A 22,776-nucleotide genomic window follows, 5' to 3' on the forward strand; every position below is an offset into this window, starting at 1 on the left:
GAATCTGAATAAATATAAGTTAAGCTATATAATTGCTTAAATAACTATAGATAAAGTGTATTTTCCTGGTTAGCAAAAAGAAACACCAAATTTAGTGAAAAGGCTGTATTTAGTTTCAAATAAACATGTTTTAATGATTACCAGCCAATGTGAATCAGCTTTTCTTTAGGAAAATGACTAAAGTATAAATGCAAAACAATTTAAAGCAATAATTTAAATCATTATTGCTTTAAATTGTTTTGCATTTGTACTTTATTATTATTGCTAATTTAAATTCACTAGAATTGGTTATATAAATTGCTTTGATTTACGTCAGTTCACCATGCCACAAGAAAAAAGATTATAAACGCTGCACACACAATCTCTTCTGATTATATTCGGTTCTGCATATATGTTGCCAAAGACACTCTCCTGATGAGTTAATGAAGTTTTCTAGCCTCTGAGACTCTTTGGTCAGAGCCAAATGGGAAGAAAAATAAATAAACTTGGGAATTTTGTTTTTATATAAAAAAGGAAATTTACAGACAAATAATTTCAATAAATTAGTTAATTTTGTAAAGTTTCATAAATAGCATATGGAAAAATATTAAAAAGCTGCAGTTTAGACAGATATGTTAGGAAACTAGGAAATTCTAAATTAAGTTTGCATTTAAAATAACCATCTGACAGTATGGAAATGCAGAGTTAAGGTACTCAGAGCAGCCTAAATTCTTCCCCATAGCCTGACAACTTGCACTACTTCTATAAGATATAATTTTGTAAATGCAAGTCTATAAAAGTTTGGCAGTGTGAAATAAACTTGAATAAACTTACATAAGTGTCTAAATTTCACACTCACTTGTGCATATTTTCCAGACTGTTACAAAGTTCTGTGGACATAGATCCTGAGGTCTGGCCATACTGCACATGGCACAACTCACAGGGATAAGAATAAAGTGCACCTTTGCCCTCCCACAACCCTAAACCAATTCTGTGCTTGTTCTGGTTCCCCAACATGAATTAAAGCAGTATGAGACAAGATGAAAATAGCAGGGAATGAGAATGGTGGTGCAAGAGTCCCTATTAATTTTCAAAGGATCCGCCTTGTACTAGGTCACTGCTCCTGTAGCTGGTTAAACTAGGATTTGAAGGAGAATCCATTGGCAGTCTGGTGCAAACTGGCCACTCCATATCCCAGTGATCCATTGTATGCAAATGTCCACTTTATAAATTACTTCTCTATGTAAATTAGCTAAGGTTTAAGCCAATCTAGCCTGTTTCCAGATACTTTTAGTTCTGCAAATTGTATTTGTAGACCGATTCAAGGTAAATATTTGATTCTCTGTCACTGTAGGGGCCAGGACTTACACAGTGAAACAAGCTAAGTATAATGTAGCTTTTGAAAATTCTAGGGCTATTCCTAGGCTATTTATGGGGAGATGTGGTACAGAGATGGATTTTAGGGCTACATTGTACTGGTGGACAGTGGAAGGTTTTCTGTTGTGTGATAAAAAAGACGAGATGTGTAAACACTGTTTCCTGAATTGTAGAAGTGGGAAGGGTATGGGACAGGGCTTTGGCGTGTATGTGTAAAATAAGAGACAAGAGTTTTGTGTAACTGGCTTGTCAAGGTGGGGAGAATTGGAGGAGAGTCTGTGGAGGTGAAATAGATGCTTACTCTATTTGGGAGGCTGATGCATATAGTGTTTTGAGTGGGACATAGTGGAAGTATATGGCTCAATGTCCCTACTAAAGTTGTATTGCATGCAGGTGTAAGTGCTTCATGCATCTGGGTGGAGCATATGCAGGGATACACAGGGTATCTTACCTCTTGCATTCACAGACATTTTCTGTGTAAGACATTTCTGTAATTCTCATCACTGAAGTACCTCAGAGCTGAATGCAGTAAATTAGATCTGTATGAGATTGTCCATAGCAGCTGAAAAGCTTACATGTAGAACCCTAAAGTTCTGGATGAAATTCACCTCTGTGCAGATGGCAAGCACAAATAGTTTATACAATACTTAAGTCCCTATCCAAGCCCTCAAAATAGGACCTGAGTGGGATTTTTAGTACATGGACATTGTTACCATGCTACAGAAGTGAAATTTACTCCATGAAATTTACTTTATAACTACAATCTCCACAACACCAGTTTGTAAGCAGTCAACATTTTAAAAGCCAATTAGCAACATAGAGTAAAATGTCATTTATTGTTGCGTACCTATCAACCATGCATATTCTTTACTGCAGAGTTTCAGTCCTGTCACTTTACATTTCTATAATGACAACACTTGCCCGCTGCTTTGACTGTATCTCCCATCTTCGGTCAATGTGTGCATTATCTTCCCCTCATTTTTTGTATAAAGTTCAAGCTTCTGCTCATTTCAAATCACTCTCACCCAATTCTGCCTAGATCTACATGAGCATTTTTCTCCTTTACAGTCAAGATTTTCCCAAATACTCCATTTAATGACTTTGTCCACTTCCAACTTAGTTCATTATTTGATGCAGCACTTGGAACAGCTTCTCAGTTAATATCTCCAGCTCCTACCTCTTTTCTTTTAGCCCCACCACCTCCCCATTCTGTGAACCACTGCAATGCTCAAGATCATGGGTGAAATCCTGGCCCCATTGAAGTAAATGGCAAAACTTTAATGGGGCCAGGATTTCACTCAACATATCACTCCTAGGTGATTTGTGTGTGTGTGTGTGTGTATATATATATATATATACATGCTCTGGAGAAGCTCAGGCACTAGCCTTGCTGAAAATATTACCCCCTTTTTTAATAACGTCATTGTTTTAAATTTTATAAGCATTTAAAATGGAACAGAATTTAGAAGTTCTACAGCTCACTAGAATCTTGACTACTGTATTTTTCCCCTTCCTGATGTCTCTAATAGTGACAAAACAATGCATGCCTGGCTGAGTGGGTGGCTAATTCCATGCTGACATTGGGTACTACAAGCAAATTTGACAGAATCCTCAATTGAAATACACGCTTTATATATTGCGAAGTTACTACTTCATCCTTCTCAGTGCCCTACCACTTCCACATCTAGCATTATGTAGACATGACACACAGAATAATTTCATGAGTTTATATAAATCTCTGCAATCTGCATATCCTTGGTGTAAAGACAAGGAATTCATTAGGAATTGTGTAAGTTTGCTTAATATGCAGGCATATGTAGGTACAGTATGCAAAAGCAATTACATCTTAGCTTTATATTGCTTTTAAAAAGATGCACACGCCGTCAGGTTTTGAACTTCACTGCTTAATTGTTGAGTTTCTGATGTTAGGGGCACTGGACAGTTGGAGAATGCATATTGCTATAGCATGCCTGATCTAGTCTTTTTTGTGACCTACTTTTGTCTCTGAATTCTGCAGGCCATAAATATGCAGAATTCAAGATATAAATAAATTACTTTTGACACTAGAACAAGTGCAGTGACTGTGGATGCCATATACTCAGTGAAGTCATTTTATAAGAATGGTGGGAATTAAATTGACATGCTTGTATGAACGATTCACCCCAGGCACTTAGTTTCAGGAAATCCTGAACCCTGGTACCAATAAGTTAGAATGGTGCATAACAATGGGAGCCAACTGACCTGTAGAAAAGCTGAGATGCTAGCCCTGGTGGGGTAGGTCATGTGCAGAATATAATTCAATGTACAAGTACACAAACTCAGTAATATTTGTTTAGAGAAAGCTGTCATTTTAATTTGTTTTCCAACTGAAATAATCATGACAGATTTAATCTCTGTACCATTAACACATATACACATTTTCATATAGGATATACAGCTTTCAGTGGTGTTTTAAAAGCGGTACAAATGTGTACCATGCAGAAAGACAACGTTTTAATACTCTTTATGCTGGTGTTAATATGCTATGTTAATTCCAGCATTCAAAGGAAAAAACAAGTGTGTAAACTACCAAATGCTACAACATAAAACAGGCAGTTTGACAAACGTGTGGCTTAATTTAAAAGTGTTGGAGTACTGCAGTAAATGGATAGTTTACAAAGACATCAGCAGGTTTCTTTCTTTCCTACTTGCCTTATATACATATTGAATGGGAGTACAGAACAGAACCCTGCAGCCTTTACATGCCATATGCCTCACCTCTGATGAACAATGGTCCATAATTATCTACTGGGCCCTCTCAAACAGGAGCTAAACCAATCTGAAATGTTCCCAAGTGCTCTTGCTAGGGACCATAATCACATCAATATCTCATGATCGGCAGTATCAAAGGCACCTGAGAGATCTAATAGAATCAGGAGGAAGGGGGAGCGGGGGCCTCAGGCTGGCCTGGTGTGGGCAGGAGGCAGTAAGGGCTGGGGGCAGTGGCTTGCATGTGGGCGGGGGGCCCTCAGGCTGGCCCCATGTGGTTTTCCCTTTGGGAAAATATGGTCACCCTAATCAACAGCCAACCCAGGTGAGCGAATTCTTCTTTCTTCTGCTTGCCTCTCAGTACAGCCCTTATAGCTCTTCAAACTCTCTCTTACTCTAGGTTTCAGAGTAGCAGCCATGTTCGTCTGTATCCGCAAAAAGAACAGGAGTACTTGTGGCACCTTAGAGACTAACAAATTTATTAGAGCATAAGCATTTGAAGAAGTGGGCTGTAGTCCACGAAAGCTTATGCTCTAATAAATTTGTTAGTCTCTAAGGTGCCACAAGTACTCCTGTTCTCTTACTCTAGTGGGTTTTTAAGGTCCTTTTTAATCTGTACACCTCCATCTGTAAGTGAAAGCTTCTGATCACTAAACATGAATTTAAAAGGAAAGTATGACTATCAGAGAACTCTACAGAATAAAATTAATATTTTTATTAATACATTTAGTTTAAAACATTTCACTGTTAGTCATTTGGAGCCTGACCAAAGCCCATTGAAATTAATGGTTTCCTTTCCATTGACTTCACTGGGCTTTGGATCAGGCCCCTTAGCAAACAGTATCCCAGGCACTTTTTTGGTTTATATTCTCAGATTGGGACAAGAAATGTGTAATTTAAATTACAACACTGATTCCTTCTGACTCATAATGTAATAGTGCTGAATAACATATGCCTTACACATAGGCTTGGCAGAAATTGATTTTTTTTTTAAATAATTTTGACATATCCATTTATTGAAGCATTTTTTCTATTTTTATTTATTTAAATTCAGTTGCACAAAATTATGCGGTTTAAGCATTTTTTTTAATGTTCGAAACTTTCAGAATTACTGAAAATAATTTAATGATAGTAAACGTTGAGATTCAAAAAGTTAAAGCTTTTATAACGGTTAAAATAAACTGTCAACATCACGTCAAAATATACAAAGTATATATCCTTAAATCAAACTAATTTCTCAAGCAGCATTTGTTACTTTTCCTATACTGTATGTACATTTTGATCAAAATATTTTATTTTTATGTATGGTGAAATTGACATTTATTGATAATCTAATCTTCCAAACCCATACTACCCCCTACTGTGGATTTGTTTTACACACACATAGTGTAGTGTGGTTTTGTAGTTATCAGGCAAAAAAAATAGAAGGTTAGAGATCTAATCTGTCTTAATGGGTTGGTGAATCACAGTGTATGTCATGTAAATAATTGTTGCAAGCATCTTTAAATTTAATTATTGAATTGGATGATCACAGCAACACTTAACCACCACCCCCCTCCCTCAATTTCAAAAAAATAGGGATGTGGATACAGAATTAGTACTGTCAAAGGTTTCTGTGGTTATAGCATCACCACTCTTGCAGAGACTAGCAGGCATGCCAGTACTTTTAGTATCAACATTGCATAGGTGGTTATATTATACAGTAAGCTCCATCCACCTATTTACTCCAGAATATAACCAATTCTGCATGTACTGAAGTTCTACCCTATAGGCAACTTCTGCAATACAGTGCTCAACTGTGGGCAGAATTCAGATTAGGGGGGGAAACCAGTGATAATCAACTCAACTACCCACAAACTAAACCGTATCCATACTAAAATAAGATGCGGGCGACAATAGCATACGGTGCTAGTTCTCTGCCGCTCGTATACACTTTGATCAGCAGTAGTCCTGCCATAAATTATCACCGTATTATGCCGCTGACTGATGGGAGTGGAAGCTGGGCCAGGATTGCCGACCCCTGGCTTTCAAAAATCATGAGTCAGGCCCCGAGGAAGGCATCAGATTATTTTACATGCCTCAGAGCTGAATGCAGTAAATTAGATCTGTATGAGATTGTCCATAGCAGCTGAAAAGCTTACATGTAGAACCCTAAAGTTCTGGATGAAATTCACCTATGTGCAGATAGCAAGCACAAATAGTCTATACAATACTTAAATCCCTATCCAAGCCCTCAAAATAGGACCTGAGTGGGATTTTTAGTACATGGACCTTGTTACCCTGCTACACAAGTGAAATTTACAAAGGCTGGGCGCTCTGTATTTGCCAGCTGGGCTTTGAGCCTTTGGGTTTCACGCTTGGAAGCTTGAGTCTGCAACGGCAGGGGCAGGAAGCTATTTCAATGGAAGCGTTTGCGGTGAATCATCTGCCAGCAGGACCTGGTGCTTCAACCCGACTAGCGCCCGACTCTGTACTAGAGCAACCCCGGCCGCTCCCCGCCCTGTGCAGCCGGGTGGGGGGCATCGCACTTCCATCCATCCCCGGGCAGGGCCTCAGACGCTGCCTTGCCGGGGAGCCCGGCCCGGAGCAGCAGCGGGCTCTCAGCGCCCCTCGCGCTATGGAGGCCTAACCGGGCTCCGGGCCGCGAAGCGCTGAAACGATGGGGGCAGCAACCCGCACACCACCGACCTCCCCCCTCCACGGCGCGCCGCTGACTCAGAGAGCGCGTGCGCACAACAAAACACGCGCGTCGTGGACCGGCAGGAAGCTGTTCGCCCGGCCTCCCGATTCAAATGTCGCGAGAGTTAAAGAGCACGACCCATAGGATGCCGCTTGTACAGTCTTCCTTGAGTGACAGTTCTGTGGTCCAATAGGAATGTGGCAGCGAGGGCTTCCGCGAGTCTGTGGGCGGGCCCGCCTCTCGTAATTCCTGCTGCCCTGGCAAGAGCTCTGTGTTTGTGAGGAGCGAGCGCGCCGTAGTGAGTGATAGCGGGGGAGACGGTGATTCCCCCCACCCCCCCAACCGCCATGGCCTGGGCCGCCACCTCCCCGGCGGACAAGGAGAGGTAACGGCACTCGCGGGGGGGGGGGGGGGCAGCCCCTGTTTGCGGTACCTCAGGGGCGGTTCGGTCGCTCTGGCCCCGCTGTGGCCCTTGCGTCGGTGGGATGGGAGGAGGCGCTGGGGCTACTCTGCCCCCGGCCCGCACTCGTCCTGTAGGCCTGGTCCCCCAGAGCAGGTCCTGGGCGGATGGGCGCTGCCCCCGGGCTGCTCCTGCCTATGGAAGGGGGATGGGACCCACCTGCTGGGCGAGCGGGTGACAGCTGTGTGCGGGGCTGGGCGCCACAGCTCAGCGAAGGCGCTCCGGGACGGGTGGCGGAAACGTGTTTGGGGTGAATAGGGGGCGCGAGTGAGCGGCGAGGTGTAACGAAGCGATCCAGCGTGGAGGGGGCGATAGGTGGCAGCAAGAGGTGTATACATTTACGCCCAGACAGTGTTACCTTAAATGAGCAGCTTAAATCTGTCCCCTTCGGCGCATACGTTATGTTACAGCCTCTAGTTACATGGTCACAGAAATATTTCCTTCCCACGACCCGCCAATGCCTCATTCAGTGGGCAGGATGGGCTGTGCTCACTTGGGGAGCCACTATTCAGTATTTTGTTTTCTGCCTATTGTTCAGTGTGCGACCCTAGGCCTTATGTGCTGTACACTATTCAAACCCTACTCTGAAGACAGTGTTATTAATTTTCTCATGGGCTTTTCTATGGGATTATCACTACAGTGTCGGAGTGCTTCATAGAGATTAATTTTATCTTTGCAATACTCCTGTGAGGTGAGGGGGTGATGATATTCTCATTTTACCCATGGTGAACTGAGGCACAGAGAATGGAAGGTGAAGAGTATCCACTAATTTTAGGTGCCTGGGACCTGTTTTTTTTTCAGGATACTTAGTGTTATATAGCACTTTATATATTCAAGCACAGATCCCACTGATACCTGTTGCACTTGTGAGTGCTCGGCATTGAGTCCCGGAGTCTCAATTTGGGCACCCAGAAAATGAGGAACAAACAACTTGTGACAACCTATGGAAGGCTGGGTTTAAGTGACTTGATAAACATCATGCAGGAACTCTGTGGTAGCATAGGCACCGACTCCTTGGGTGTTCTGGGGCTGGAGCACCCAGGGGGGAAAATTAGCCGGTGCTCCGCACCCACCAGCTGCCAAGCTCTCATCGCCTCCTTCTCCGACCCCCAACATGCCACATCGCCACTCCTCCCCCTCCGTCCCAGCGCTCCCCACCTAACAGCTGTTTGGCGGCGCTTACAACTTTCCGGGAGGGAGTGGGATGCAGCGTGCTCAGGGGAGGAGGTGGAGAAGAGGCAGGGACAGGGACTTAGGGGAAGGGGGTGGAATGGGGGCAGGAAGGGGGTGGGGTTGGGGTGGGAAAAGGCAGGGTGAGGACTTTGGGGAAGGGGTGGGGTGAGGGCAGTGTAGGGGTGGGGCCAGAGGCGAGCACCCACTGGACAGAGGGGAAGTCGGCACCTATGTGTGGCAGTGACATCTAATCCAGAGCAGTATTCATCTACCTTAATCATGTGAACCATCCTTCATCTTCCTGCTGTCTGCTGCCTCATTTACTACATACTTTCCAATTTTGGTGACAAATAAGGTGTTTTCTGCAGAATTCCCAGTCTCCTTTACTACACAACCCTGATTCATTTCTAGAGCTCAGTCCATCCTGTGCACTGAATGAGGTATGGGTCCTGTGGAAAAAATAGGAGTTGTGTATTTAAAGATAATGCATCTGCGCAAGGGGGCTGAATCAAGGTTGCCCAGGCAACCTTAATTCAGGCATGTCCTAACTTTTGAATGCTTGATTTTGCAACCTTAATAATGTTCTTTTATTGTCATTTGTTGTATGCAGTTGCCTAGGTTTTAAAAAAAGCAAACTGAAAAAACAAACTCCATCATGTAGCATCACACTGATAGCCATATGGTTCATCATCAGGGTTGAAACCTTTAGATTCACTCCACGTACCTCTGCCACTGGAGTAACTGATAAAAATAGTAGGTTGTCATCCTCTGTGTAGATCAGCACTAGAGATGGAGGGAGAACACACTTTGCCAGTAGGTTTCCCACGTATTTGCATAGATTCTTAGCCCCATCATTCCCAGTTCTCCCTCTTCTGCTCCAATTCTGGCAGTGTCATATAATGGGAAATGTCTGGCAACTTCAATATAATCAGTGTAGAGAAGGTTAATAAGGAATTCCTGTTTACTCTTTAATAATGCTAGAATTTAGGTTTCCAAATGAAATTGGAAGATGACAAATTAAAACTAACAAGATTTTTTGTGTGGGTTTTTTTTCCTTTTTTTGGCTAATTAGCAGTGGGGTTCTCTGTTGTAAAATATCACACTCTGGAGCTTAGCAGGATTTAGCAAAGGAATTGATTTTTTTTATAATAGCTTTCACAGCTGCTTAAAATAGGACAAAATTGTAAGGGATATAAAAACTCATGCTTCGGTGTTTTAGCTAGCCACTAACCTAGTATTAGGAAGAATCTCTCCCTATGGTTATTCCATCATTGTCCACGGTGTGGTTTTTTGCATCTTTCCCTGAATTGTCTGGTGCTTTCACAATCTTGCAATTGTACTAGATAAACCAATGGTCTGATTTGGTATGACAGTTTCCAAATTTTAGAAGTTGGCATTCCTTTGGGGTTTTTTATGTGCTTTAGAAGATATTACAAAAACCAGTATTTTCAGAACTTATGACCTTTTTTTTTTTTTTTTTTTTTAAGATTCATCTGCATCTATCCAGCATACTTAAATAACAAGAAGACAATAGCAGAAGGAAGAAGAATACCTATGGACAAAGTAATTTGTGGGTGGCATGGGGAAACTTAAGTTTTGCTTCATGATAGCTTGGAGGAAGTTTGGGAAGGAACTAACAATTGTGGACAAGGCTACTTAAGTTTTTTTTGATGAGAAGGGGAGGAAAGTTGATGATTGAATTCTGTAACATATTTGAAGACTGACCATTGGTGTCAAAATGTGAATTCAATATGGGAAAGGCTGGTTTCAGAACCTCTTATTGTCACATGAGCAAGGCTCAAACACATCAGCTGGGAGAGACTGGATGCAACCTTGAAAATCTCTTGAAAACTTACTAGCACAAAATCTTCTTGCCCATCCTTGCAGTGATGAGGGAAACAGATACTGATCACCTGGGCAAGAAGGATTTTGTAAGGCTGCCTTAATAATTTGCTTGTAATTTGATTATCTAACTAGTATAGATGTGGGTGTTTTGCACTATTGTTTTGACCCTAGAGGCTCCCTGTAATATCAAGGATGATGGGAAATAGAACACATTTGAGTCACTGTCTGTAATGTACCATTTCTTGTCTGTTACATCTGTGTCCACAACTAGTGCTTCAGGATCCAATAGGAGCCCAGCTGATAGTGGAATAGACATGGCTTACCGAGAAGTGATTAAACAATGATTAAACAATGAACTACTAAAACATCCATATTCTCCATATACTTTCTTAGATGTTTTTCCGTGATAGCAAAAAGTCAGTTGTTTTAACTTGAACTAGTAGTTAACTCTGTTACTTGAGTGATCAGGCCCCTACATCTCTGATAACTGATGCCCTGGCCTTCTGTTCCTTTCTCTTCAATCTCTAGCTGAATCCTTGGCAAGAGATGCCTGTCACTAAGTCAATACTCTTAGTTCCTCAGTCTGTAACTGAGTGTGTGTCTACACACACACACACACATACACAAAAACTCTGCAGCAGCAAGTCTCTGACCCTGGGTCTTATAAACTCAGGCTTGTGCTACAGGCTAAAAATAGCAGAGTAGACATTCCTGCTTGATCTGGAGCCCGGGTTCTGAAACCCACCGAGCAGAGTGTGTCTCAGAGCCCAGGCTCCAGCCCAAGTGAGAACGTCACACAAGCCCAAGTCTGTAGACCCGGGCTCTGAGACTCATTGCTGCAGGTTGGTGTTTGGGTCTTGGGCTTTTTTCCCCCCCTTCTAATTGCTTAAGCCACACGTAAAGAAATCTCTTACTCCTATCTCACTCCAAAGTGACCCTGCCAGCAGGTAGGGGATCTTGGGGGACAACTACTGCACTGGTGGGGTGCAAAATAAACTTTATTAAGAAAATGCAAAAACGGAAAATTCAATAGTGAGGGGTATGGGGTTTGTTAAGGTAAACAGTTGGAGAGGGGTTTCTTTTAGTAAATAGGATAGGGGATTTCAATAGTGGGGTACAATACAGTGGGGTACAATACAGTTGGTAACACATTTATACTTCAGTGTTAATTGAACAGGTAGCTAACAGTTTCTATGTAAAGGGTGTGTCACAGCAGCATATAACCAACTAACAGTTATGGGTAAAATGTGTTAAATAACCAACAACTCTAGGTAAAAATATGTCACAGTGGTGTAAATGTAAAATGTGAGGTGTGTTAGAGAGAAAAAGGGTAACCAATGGGGTTTTATGCTAGACTTCAGTAATACAATTGAGGTTTGGCAGCAGTAGGAGCGGGGTGAACATGTGGGGGAAGGGATTAAAAGAGAGAGAGAGAGAGAAAGGCAGTGGTAGAGGAATGAGGTTGGGGGATGGGGGAAGAGGAGCATGTGGTGGAGCAGAGACCAAAGGCAGAGGCGCTGCGGAGGGAGATTTAAACTCAGGGAGACACAGAGAGCAGACAGGCTGCAAGTTTAAACAGCAGAGAGACTGCAACGAGTGACTGGGGAGCTCGGGGGGAGACACGGGCAAGCTCGGGGGGGGGGGGGTTAAGGCAGCGGGAAGACAGACTTAACCACAATTATACAGAACACAGCAAAATCTTATCTATGATCTAACTTAACCAAGACTACACAAATTAGCAAGTAACAGAACACAATACAAACAATTCTTTAAACCTAACTTAACCACAGCTATGCAAAATGAAATTACAACTTATCTAGACTAAGAACCTGATTCTAATAGGTGCACCTTACACTATGCCGCTTCTTTGATCGGGAGGGGGAGCAGTTCCAGAGGGCAGAGTGGTGTGTGCCCAGGGTACAACCCGGGGGGAGCTGAGGGGGGTTAACTAGTGGTGGCCGCAGCAGTGGGGTGGCTGCAAGCCGGCAGCCCAGGATACGGTCCAGGAAGGCACAGCCTAGCAGCGGCACAGGCTTATTTCTAGCAGCAAAGGCGCTGCGGAGCAAGAAACAGATTACAGATACAGACCAAGGAGTTAGCTTGGGTCTGTCTGCTGGGGAAACAAGGCCCGCAGCTAGGACAGGGGGAGTTTGCAAGAGGGAGTTCTTACCATTCCCCAGGACAGCAGCAAGCACAGAGACAGGAACGGCAGTAGCATCGGAGGTTGGAGAGAGGACTCAATTCGCTTACAATAATCAGAAGATCTCCAGGCACAAATTGGTTGTTCGTGGGAGGGGAGTTTAAAAACGGGGGTACGCTCAAAAACAAACGAGAGCGGGGAGAGTGCCCCCCAAAGACCCCTAGCTGATCAGACCAGGTGGCAAAGCAGGGACCTTCTCCGAGGTCTGATCAGAAAATGTCCGGCTTTAAAGGCAAACTCAGGCAGTTTCCCACCAATACTTTTGATTGGCTCCTCTTGATACAGGGGAGGAGAGAAGGCAGGGAAAGGCTGCAGGTAAGCATAGGCATGCCTGGGCATGTTCTGAGCCACAGGTATGACTCATATGCTTAATTAGTTGGCCACTTCAGGTCTTGCATTTCTGGGCAGCGCCCCCCACACCGAGCCCGGGTCTGAACAAAGGAACCAAATAAAGAAGCAAGAAGCCCCCTCCCTAGGCAGAGCAATAGCTCCAGTTAGTCTGTACAAGCCATTCCTATGAATAGGGCTGTGACTTTAGTTAGCACAATGACCGGGAGGGGCGGCCACACAGGACAAACAGAAAGGAGAGGGGGGAAAAAGGAATGCAGCAGGGGGACAGCTGTAACAGACACAAAGAAACCAAAATTGTTTTTCTAAAGTACTAACTCTGTTCCCACTTCTTCCTGGGTTCCTGCCGAGGCCTGTCTACAGCTAACGTTTGAACCCATGCTTCTTTTTTCTTCTCCTATGGTGCTTTGTTCCTTTCTTTCTGATATATTCCAGGAAATGTACGTGTCTTGGTTCATAAATAACTTACGTAAGTGGAGAAGCAAGCTGATCCGTTTTCCCCGATCCATCTTTGTGCCCTTCCTTTCCCTGACTGCTGCTTCCCCTGAGGAATTTCAGGAGCTAATCCAGTCAACACCTAATTACTATGGATTTGTTTCTCAGCAGTAGACTAATTTTTTAAAAAGGCAATGTAGTAATTTAAAACATTATTTTAATAGGCCATTGAAAATCCCACATCTACAGAAATCCAAGATGTATGTGCAGCAATTGGACTCAATGTGCTTGTAGAGGTAATGTGGAACGTTATGAATACATTAAAGACTTATTTTTTAAAAAAAAATTAAAAATGTGCTGTAGAAAAACCATTGTCATGTAAACTTATCAACCAAGTCCTCTGATTTCTTTGAATATAAGTTAACTTAATACTTAAGGGGATGTTGGAAAAATTGGAGAGAGTACAGAAAAGAAATTTAAAAATGGGAGGGTTAGAGAAAACGCCTTACAGTGATAGACTTAAAGAGCGCAATCTGTTTAGCTTATCAAAAAGTACATCATGAGTTTTCTTGATTAGTGTCTAAGTACCTTCATGGGGAGAAAATACAGGTACTAAAGGGCTCATTAACCTATTGGAGAAAGGCATAACAAAAAACAATGGCTGCAAGCAAGGCCATCCCTAGGTGGGTGCGGGGCCCGGGACAAATCAGCCTCCCTGCTAGTCTCCTCGCGCCCAAGCGGCCGCCACTCGCCTCCTCATCCCGCCCACCTACCCACTAGTCTCCTCGCCTTCCATCCGGCACGCCTCCTTCCCCCCTCCTGACCGCTGCTCTCCTCGCCATCTGCCCGCCCGCCTGCCTCCTCACCCCCTTCCCACCTTCTCCTCGCCTCCCCGTTCGCCTCCTCATCCCTCCCGCCTCACCTGAATATCGGGACAAATGGTGTCCCGATCGTACATTGATTGGGACATGGGACAAAGTGCTAAATATCAGGACAGTCCCAATTTTATCAAAGCACAGGTCCCCCCAAAGCCAGGGCCCTGGGCAGTCTCCCCGATTCACCCTACCCATGGGACAGCTCTGGCTGCAAGATGAAGCCAGACAAATTCAAATTAGAAATTTGGCACAATTTTGTTAACATTGAAGGTAATTAGCCATTGGGACTAACTAGTAAGAGAAGTGATGGATTCTCCTTCTCTTGGCATCTTCACATCAAGACTGGATGCCTTTCTCAAAGATATGTGTTGGCCAAATATATGTTGTTGGGCTTCATGCAGGGGTAACTGGGTGAAATTCTAGTCTGACCTCCTATATGTCACAGGTCATAGATGTCTCTTTTGGCATTAAAATTCTGATAGTTTAACTGCATTGGCACTTAAAGTGCAGTTTGACAACAGAAAAGAGTAATTACTCCAGTACCTTACATTTACAGTATTCATTTTTAGGTTAAACTTATTGATGAAAACCCTAAATGTTTTTATGAGGATACAAGATCTTCCTTTTAATGTATACATTCAAATACCCTGACAGCATCAACCAAGTCACTAGTCATAATTAAATATAAAGAGATTTTTTTCTGAGAAATAAAGAACACTTCAGTTATTCTCTGGCACATGAAATGCCTATTAATATAAAATATAACCAGTAGTACCATAAAACTTGATCATTCGGGTATGAATTTTGCCAGCGCCATCTTAAATTTTCATAAATCAGATTTTTTCTTTAATCTGTACAATCGAAGTTGCTAGCATTATTGTAACAAAAATTGGAAATTAAGTTGACCGTGATATATTACAAAGCATATATACCTTTATCATTATGCTTTCAGAGAACTGTTTGTATTTTTTTTCTTATCCCTTGGAGACATACAACTATGGACTTACTTAGGGGGAGGAATAGCTCAGTGGTTTGAGCATTGGCCTGCTAAACCTTAATTGATGAAGCTTAAACTTATTGATGAAAACCCTAAATGTTTTTATGAGGATACAAGATCTTCCTTTTAATGTATACATTCAAATACCCTGACAGCATCAACCAAGTCACTAGTCATAATTAAATATAAAGAGATTTTTTTCTGAGAAATAAAGAACACTTCAGTTATTCTCTGGCACATGAAATGCCTATTAATATAAAATATAACCAGTAGTACCATAAAACTTGATCATTCGGGTATGAATTTTGCCAGCGCCATCTTAAATTTTCATAAATCAGATTTTTTCTTTAATCTGTACAATCGAAGTTGCTAGCATTATTGTAACAAAAATTGGAAATTAAGTTGACCGTGATATATTACAAAGCATATATACCTTTATCATTATGCTTTCAGAGAACTGTTTGTATTTTTTTTCTTATCCCTTGGAGACATACAACTATGGACTTACTTAGGGGGAGGAATAGCTCAGTGGTTTGAGCATTGGCCTGCTAAACCTAGGGTTGAGAGTTCAATCCTTTAGGGGGCCACTTAGGGATCTGGGGCAAAATCAGTACTTGGTCCTGCTAGTGAAGGCAGGGGGCTGGACTCGATGACCTTTACAGGTCCCTTCCAGTTCTAGGAGATGGGATAGCTCCATAAAAAAAATAAAAAAAATAAATAAAACTTTTGTAACAGGAGCAAAGCCAAATAAAAGAGAGGAAGAATCTTTACTAGGGATTACAAAGGGTTTCAGAACTTTCAAGTGAGCATCACATTTTTCAGTAGTAAGTTTTTAAGAATTAGTGCATTAGATTGGTTTCATCATCATCTTCAGGAAAATTTAAAACATTAGTTGTTTGAAAGGAACTTTCAAGTACCTCTATCTTATGATGATCACAGTAGTCCCCTATAGCCTTAGACTCTGTGAATCTCTGATGTGTAGAGACATTCCCTGACCTAGACCCAGTGTGCTGGATAGGAGTTATAAAAGCCCCTTATCCACCTGGGGAAGAGTAGTTCAGCTGTGGTTGCTGCATAAGACAGCCTATGGCTCTCACAAGTCAAGCATAGGAAGTATGATGGAGATAGGGCCATAGCACTGTGATGTGGAGCTGCTCGGAGGCATCCCACATGGGGCTGTGTTAACTTTATCTGCCTAAATTATGCCAGGGGTGGTTTCAGTGCTCAAACTACCCAGAATCTCAAGGATTTTAAAGCCACCTTTGCCCCGGGCTCTGGATGTGCAGCATGCAATCTTCCCTATTGTCTTGAAGAATGTCAAAGGTTTAGATCTTTTCCCTGTGTCTTGATGACACTTCCCTCAGTGTTCTGTAAGGATTGCTTAAACGATGCCACCTTCATTTCTAAATTACAAAATTCTAACACAAAATTGATAAAACCTTAATCAGATTTATCAAAATGCAGTGCTGATAGAGCACTGAGATGTAATGTTTCATACTCCTCCTTTCAGATAACTTCTGTCGGGGTGTGTGGCTTATCTCTGGAACTTTGGGAGCAGTGACTTTATCAGGATGTTTAAATACAAATAGGTATGCAGCTAAGTTATAAATAATTAATTTTCCTCTCATAACTGCTAGTACATTCACAGCACAATTAACAATCATTAAAATGTGGTGTTTTTAAAAAAAATCTAAACAAAACTTACACAGAAAATAGACAAACATAAATAATTAATTGATGGTAATGTCTGTTTAAAGGTAAAATCTTAATGATATTCTTCAGTAAATGTAGTAATACACATTGTCATACTTGAATTCTAAGCCCTATAAATGGTTTCCATATGTCATAGACCCAGGTTTTTTGTTGTTTTAAGGTCAGAAGGGTTCATTAGATCATCTAGTCTGACCCCCTGTATGTCACAGGCCATTAAATTTCACCCAGTTACCCTATATTGAGACTAATAACTAGGGCTTGGCTAAAACACATCTTGATTTGAAGTCTCCAAGAGATGGAGAATCCACCACTTCCCTTCGTAGTTTGTTCCTCTGGCTAATCACGCTCACCATGTGAGTTTTATTGTTGTTTTGTTTTTTTAAGTGTGCCTAATTTGAATTTGTCTGGCTTTAACTTCTAGCCATTTGTTCTTGTTATGTCTTTCTCTACTGGATTATGAATCTTTTTTATTACTCGGTACTTTCTCCCCATGAAGGTTCTTAGACACTGTAATCAAGTCTTTCAATTTTTTTGATAACCTAAAATCAGACTTCTGAAAGGGGTATCATAGTCTGGGAAGGTTGAGAACCGCTGAACTAAACAGATTGAGATTTCACAGGCATTTTCTCCAGTTCTCAAATCATTTTTGTGGCTTTTTTCTTCACCCTCTTCAATTTTTCCACATCCTCTTTAAAACGTGGACATCAGAACTGACAGGGTATTCCAGTATCTGTCTCACCAATGCTAAAATCCCCTTCATGTACTCACTTCTCCCCTCTTCATGTTCAGTTGTCTGTCCACTACGATTTTTAATTATTATTTTTTCAGTCACTGCTTTCCATGATGCAGTCCCCCGTTTTGTAGGTGTGGCCTGCATTTCTTGTTCCTACATGTATAACTTTGCATTTGGCTGTATTAAAATGCCTTTTGTTCAGATGTGCCTGGGTTACCAAGTGATACAGATGGCCCCGTATGACTGTCCTGTCTACATCATTATTCATCTCTTCACCAATCTTTGTGTCATCTGTAAATTACTTTTATCAATATGTCTTCAAACACCTCTCTGGTTTTGTGCTATATGAATTATTTTTTGAAGAGAAATTTGGGTGAGGATAACTATTCTGCTTCCTTTGAAAAAATGTTCTTCTCCAGTGTCTTAACAGTATTCACTTCATCCTCACTAATCCAACCCACACCTAGATTGCCTTAACTTCTGAAATTTTGTTCTGAAGTTATTTAGTATACATTACAACTAACCCAGTGGTAAATTCAGAGTATGATCATATTTTCCCAATAAGCATGTGTGACCGTTCACTTTCAAAGCATGTACATAAAGTCTACATGGCTGTGACACCTCCCTCAAAAAGGTTACATCTATGAGCAGTGTTCACTGGTTATAGGCATTTTAGTACATAGCAATTTTAAATTCATATTTATTTAATGTCTGATGCTTATCTTATAAAATGCCTTTCTGCCTCTTAATCTCTAGTTTAACTATGTTATTCTTTTTACCATTTGCTAGAGGAACAAGTTGTACCCTAGAGAGTGGAACCGTGATATGCAATATAGAGGCAGAGTACGAGTTCAGCTCAAGCTGGAAGATGGCAACCCATGTTTACCTCAGTTTCCAACACGTGAGTGGAGTATTTGTTGAGGGGGTATGTGCAGTGAGAAAACTTGGGTAACTATATATTCTTACCTACTTAGAAAAAGTTAGGGTCTGTTGCCATAGTGTCAGGCTGTTTGTGTCTCCCACACTAATGTTATTGTGACCAATCTGTTAAAACATTAATAGAGAACTTTGTCATTATGCATTTTAGATCCTACCATTTGAAACATTTGGCCACTATAAGCCATATAAACTGGTAGTTAAATGAGATGAGCCTGTTAGTGAGGATGTGATTCTGTTTTAGAGTACAGTCTTCAGTCCTGTTTTTCCTTCGATGGTGCTTCATTCTCACTTGAAAAATTGGGAATTGAACATTCTTTTGGACACACTGGGTGACCACTGTCTCCAACAAAGCAGCAGTGCTACTTTAGTGTACTGTGTTGTAGTAGAAGGTTTCTCTCCAAAAACACACACAAAATCTGCTTTAAAACTACTGTATTTCACTTAGTCTTTTCTTGTGTAAACTGTTGTCATACCTCCGTTAAATTTCAGTGCAGTTGATAAATTGATGTAGTAATCCTGTTTGATATTGCAATTTTCTGCCTAAAATACTCATAGGAAATCTAAAATACTAATTGGCCTAACTAAAGAAGCCTTGTTAATGTTGACAGGTAAGTGAGGAATTAGTGTGCAGAAAGGATGGGGGCAAAGACTAATCTACAGGGTGGGAGAATGAAAGTGCTGGAAACTATAAAGTGCCATTAATGGTATGATGGCCTCATGAGCCCCACTGATCAGAAGGGGAAGACTCCATGGCTCTAGCTTCTGGTGGGAGCAAATAGTTGGATCAGCATCTTGCTCCCCTGTAGCATGTTTTGGTTGTCCAGCCACTTGTCCTTTTGAAGTCCAGACTAGCCCCAGATAGTTACAGTATTAGCACACCAAGTCCATATAAACAAAAGGCAATGTGGTGGCTTTTTTGAGGCTTGGTCTTCCCCTGCACTGTTACCTGTGAAGTGAGTAACTGCTATGGGGAAGTAAGGTGAGGGGAGGGGGCTGCACCTCATTGTCTCTCTGTGCAAGCTAGTCAGCGGTTCTCAAATTGTGGGTCGTGACCCCATTTTAATGGGGTTGCCAGGGTTGGCATTAGACTTGATGGGGCCAAAGTCCGAGCCTCACCACTCAGGGCTGAAGCCCTGGGTGGTAGGGCTTAGGTTACAGGCCCCCTCTCGTTTGGCCCCTGCCCTGGGTGGTGCGGCTTTGTCTTTGGCCCCCATGGGGGACGGTGAGGCTCAGGAAGGCTCAGGCTTCAGTCCCCCCTCCTGGGGTCGTGTAGTAACTTTTCTTGTCAGAAAGGGGTCACAATGCAATGATGTTTGAGAACCCCTGAGCTAGATCATAGTCTGATTAATAAAGAGCTACTCGATTCCTTGATTAGGTCCAAAATTACTGTGACTTTTCTCTAGGCTTGCTCTGGATTCTATTAGTGATGATTCAGTTTAAAACTGTTCTGCACAAGTTCCCCCAGCAAGCACTGAGTGCCCTACTTCCAGAGAGCACCCATTATCCCACAGATACAGGGGAAAGAAGCAGAGCTGGGACTTTGTATCCAACTTGACAGGGGTTCCTAACATTAGCTAGGGATTCTAATGTTCAAAGTGTTACAAATGTTCATATAAATTAACCCTTGCCTTTTGTTTCTAGGTAAATCAGTGATGCTATATGCAGCAGAAACAATTCCCAAACTGAAAACAAGGACACAAAAAATGGGAGGTAGTGACCAAAATCTCCAGCCAGGAGAGGGAGGCAAAAAAGGCAAAGGGAAGAAGAAGAAGTGAGCCTGTCACTGGCATAATTGTTACTTTATAGTCATTCTACGACAAATATGGATGGACGTTACCATTTGTGAATCTGAACTGAGATACAGAAAACAAGAAAACTGGTGAAGCTGTACAGAATTGTCTTCAATTTTTTACTGAAGTGGAATGCATGTACTGTGCCTGACATTGTGTAACAGTATTCACAGAACCCCCAAATCCAAAGGTAGCTGCCAGTTTTAAAAGTTACAAACGACGTAGACAATTTGAGGGTGGAAACATGATTCTTTTCATGGATAAATATGCAGTTGTTTGGCTTTCAAAATAAACAAAAACAAAGCTTATTTTATGCAGACTGGATATTTGAAGTTGGTTGCCTTAGTACAAAATGTATCTATGCTGATAAAGAGAAATTTGTCTTAAGTCTGGACCCTATATATCCCTGTACTAGGAAAATTTACAATGAAGTTATCATTACTCTGTACATTTCACTTTTTAATCATTCACAAATGTTAAGTCTAATAAAGGTGGAAAAAACAAATTTTGAAAATCCAATTGTATAAAATACTTTAGTTGGAGCTTCATCACTGTCGTCCCCCCCCCCGCCCCCCCCTCCGAGGCCTATTTGAAGAGAAGATATTTTCTACATCTCACTCCATTAAAAGCTTGTGGCTGGCTGCATTCTACTGTGGGATCGGATGTCACAGACTCTCGTATGCTGCCATGTATATGAGAAAGGGCTTACTGACTTTAATGTTCTTTCATCTTTAAAAAGAAAGTACCATCTATCTTCATTCTTACAATCAGATATAGGAAACACAACTTTATTAATCAGAGGTGCATATTGCCTTGGTGGGGAAAAGTTCACTTTGTGCAGAAGCTTAAGCTGATCTGGATTCATCAGCTGTGGGGAGTAGGATAGAATAAGAAGGACTCTTGGAAGGAAGGGCCTCGCGGAGAGTAAAAAGTGAACTTTGTAAGTTCCAGAGGAAGGGATGGTTTGGCAGCATGAAGGGAGAGAGATTGGAGAGGAAAGAGCAGAGCCTGTTCAATAAGGGATCTCATGTAGGTCTTTTTCCTCCACTTACACGTTGAGTGAACCTCCATGTTTATTAAATGATCATTCTGTCTCTGTTCAGGAGAACTCTGTAAAAGTGAATATAGCACTTGTTAATATGTGTGTTTACAGGCACTGGAAACTGATCAGTTTTATTTATATACCTGTATGTAAATTGTGATATTTAGGATGATATTCTTCTCTTCCCTCCTGCATGTCTTTCCTGACATGCGTCTTTTATGTGGTAGCTGTTTAAGCAGTGTTAAAGTGTATGGAGTGTTAGATTTGACTGTGGTGGATTATAAAATCACAAGGATATGCTCACTTACTTTATTTCAGTTCATCTCAGCCAGGGTTACTAACACCTGTGCATACCATTGTGAGGAATCAAAAAGCCTGGTTGTGGGGGATGACAGCAGAGTTTTAATTCTGGACAGCATAAAGACAAGCCCCACAAGAATTTCAGAGGGTGATCTTCAACTTTTATTAAACCATAGCTAATAGTTGATATACCATGCAAAACAATGTGAGTGTCTCCAATTTGACTCACTAATGTAGTATTGAGGGGTTTTTTTAAAGACTGCTTACAAAAAATACATAAAGCCCTAGCCCCGAAAAGTGATATGACAGTTGTTTTATGGTAGGTTTTGACACTGGGTTTGGAAAATTTGGGAAAGTAGATGCTATATTATGCACTTGCTATACAGTCATTGCTTTTTCTGTTGTAAGCAGTTGAAATACAACTAGGTATTCAGTGTGACAGCTGATTAGTATTTTCTCTATGGGGGTAAAGTGTATGCTAGGACATTCTCAGTCATGTGAAGATATAGCTACAGTATCTTACTTAGAGTCTCTGTGCAGATCTTAGTTTTTATATTACCTGTTTCTTCTGTTCTGTAATTCAGAGTGTCGTGATAGCTCTTTGGATATCTTACCTGAAGGTGGCATGGGGAATTACTGACACTTTCTGGAATCAGTGCCAGTGGACTGGCTATTACTTTGGGCAATACTTAATTTCCTATATAGTCTTCTAATTGGGAACAGAATTCTTTTTCTGTAACAGTCAGTTGAAATCTGTCTTGACTACTCTTAGATTTTGCACAACTGCAAAGGGTGAGAATTTTCACTTACTAACTACACAATACATAATTACACATTAATTACACCGTTTCATCCTTGTTGCAGCTGAGCAAATTCAAAAATTCATGACAAATCTAGAGTCGGATAGCCAAAGGTGCTATAGAGTTCATCCAGGGTAATAGCAATAACTCACAAGGCTACCTGCAGTAAAGGGGCCTGAAGGCCACAGAAGGAAATCAATTTTGTGTGTGTGTGTGTGGGGGGGGTTATGTGGTTATTTTAAAACTTTGAGTAATAGAGGCTCTTTGTGTGAGCCATGCATGCATAATCTACTGTGAATTACTCTTGGAGAATCTCTTTGTAAACACATACTGGGATTTCCA

At 41.6% G+C, this 22,776-nt stretch overlaps 1 protein-coding gene across 2 annotated transcripts; it reads left to right on the forward strand.

The window, feature by feature from the left end:
• Positions 1-7,001: 7,001 nt before the first annotated feature.
• On the forward strand, positions 7,002-20,811 carry SRP19 (signal recognition particle 19). 2 transcript variants are annotated; one of them, XM_065406123.1, is made up of 5 exons: positions 7,002-7,169; positions 9,905-9,980; positions 13,470-13,541; positions 18,353-18,464; positions 20,144-20,811. In XM_065406123.1, the coding sequence occupies exons 1-5, from the start codon at positions 7,132-7,134 to the stop codon at positions 20,275-20,277; spliced, it is 432 nt and encodes a 143-aa protein (XP_065262195.1). In that variant the 5' UTR covers positions 7,002-7,131; the 3' UTR covers positions 20,278-20,811. The 2 variants fall into 2 exon arrangements, with proteins under 2 accessions (XP_065262195.1, XP_065262196.1); XM_065406124.1 differs by having other exon boundaries at positions 18,353-18,511; positions 20,144-20,323.
• Positions 20,812-22,776: the final 1,965 nt, after the last annotated feature.

Source organism: Emys orbicularis, chromosome 6 (genome assembly GCF_028017835.1).
Source record: "Emys orbicularis isolate rEmyOrb1 chromosome 6, rEmyOrb1.hap1, whole genome shotgun sequence".
Taxonomy (NCBI): Eukaryota; Metazoa; Chordata; order Testudines; family Emydidae; genus Emys; species Emys orbicularis.

Excerpts from the sequence above, each read along its gene's own strand:
- SRP19 (XM_065406123.1), top strand. The coding sequence starts at position 7,132 with ATGGCCTGGGCCGCCACCTCCCCGGCGGACAAGGAGAG. Across the intron at positions 9,981-13,469 it reads GAAGAATACCTATGGACAAA|GCCATTGAAAATCCCACATC; the intron begins GTAATTTGTGGG and ends TTATTTTAATAG. Across the intron at positions 18,465-20,143 it reads TTTACCTCAGTTTCCAACAC|GTAAATCAGTGATGCTATAT; the intron begins GTGAGTGGAGTA and ends TTTTGTTTCTAG.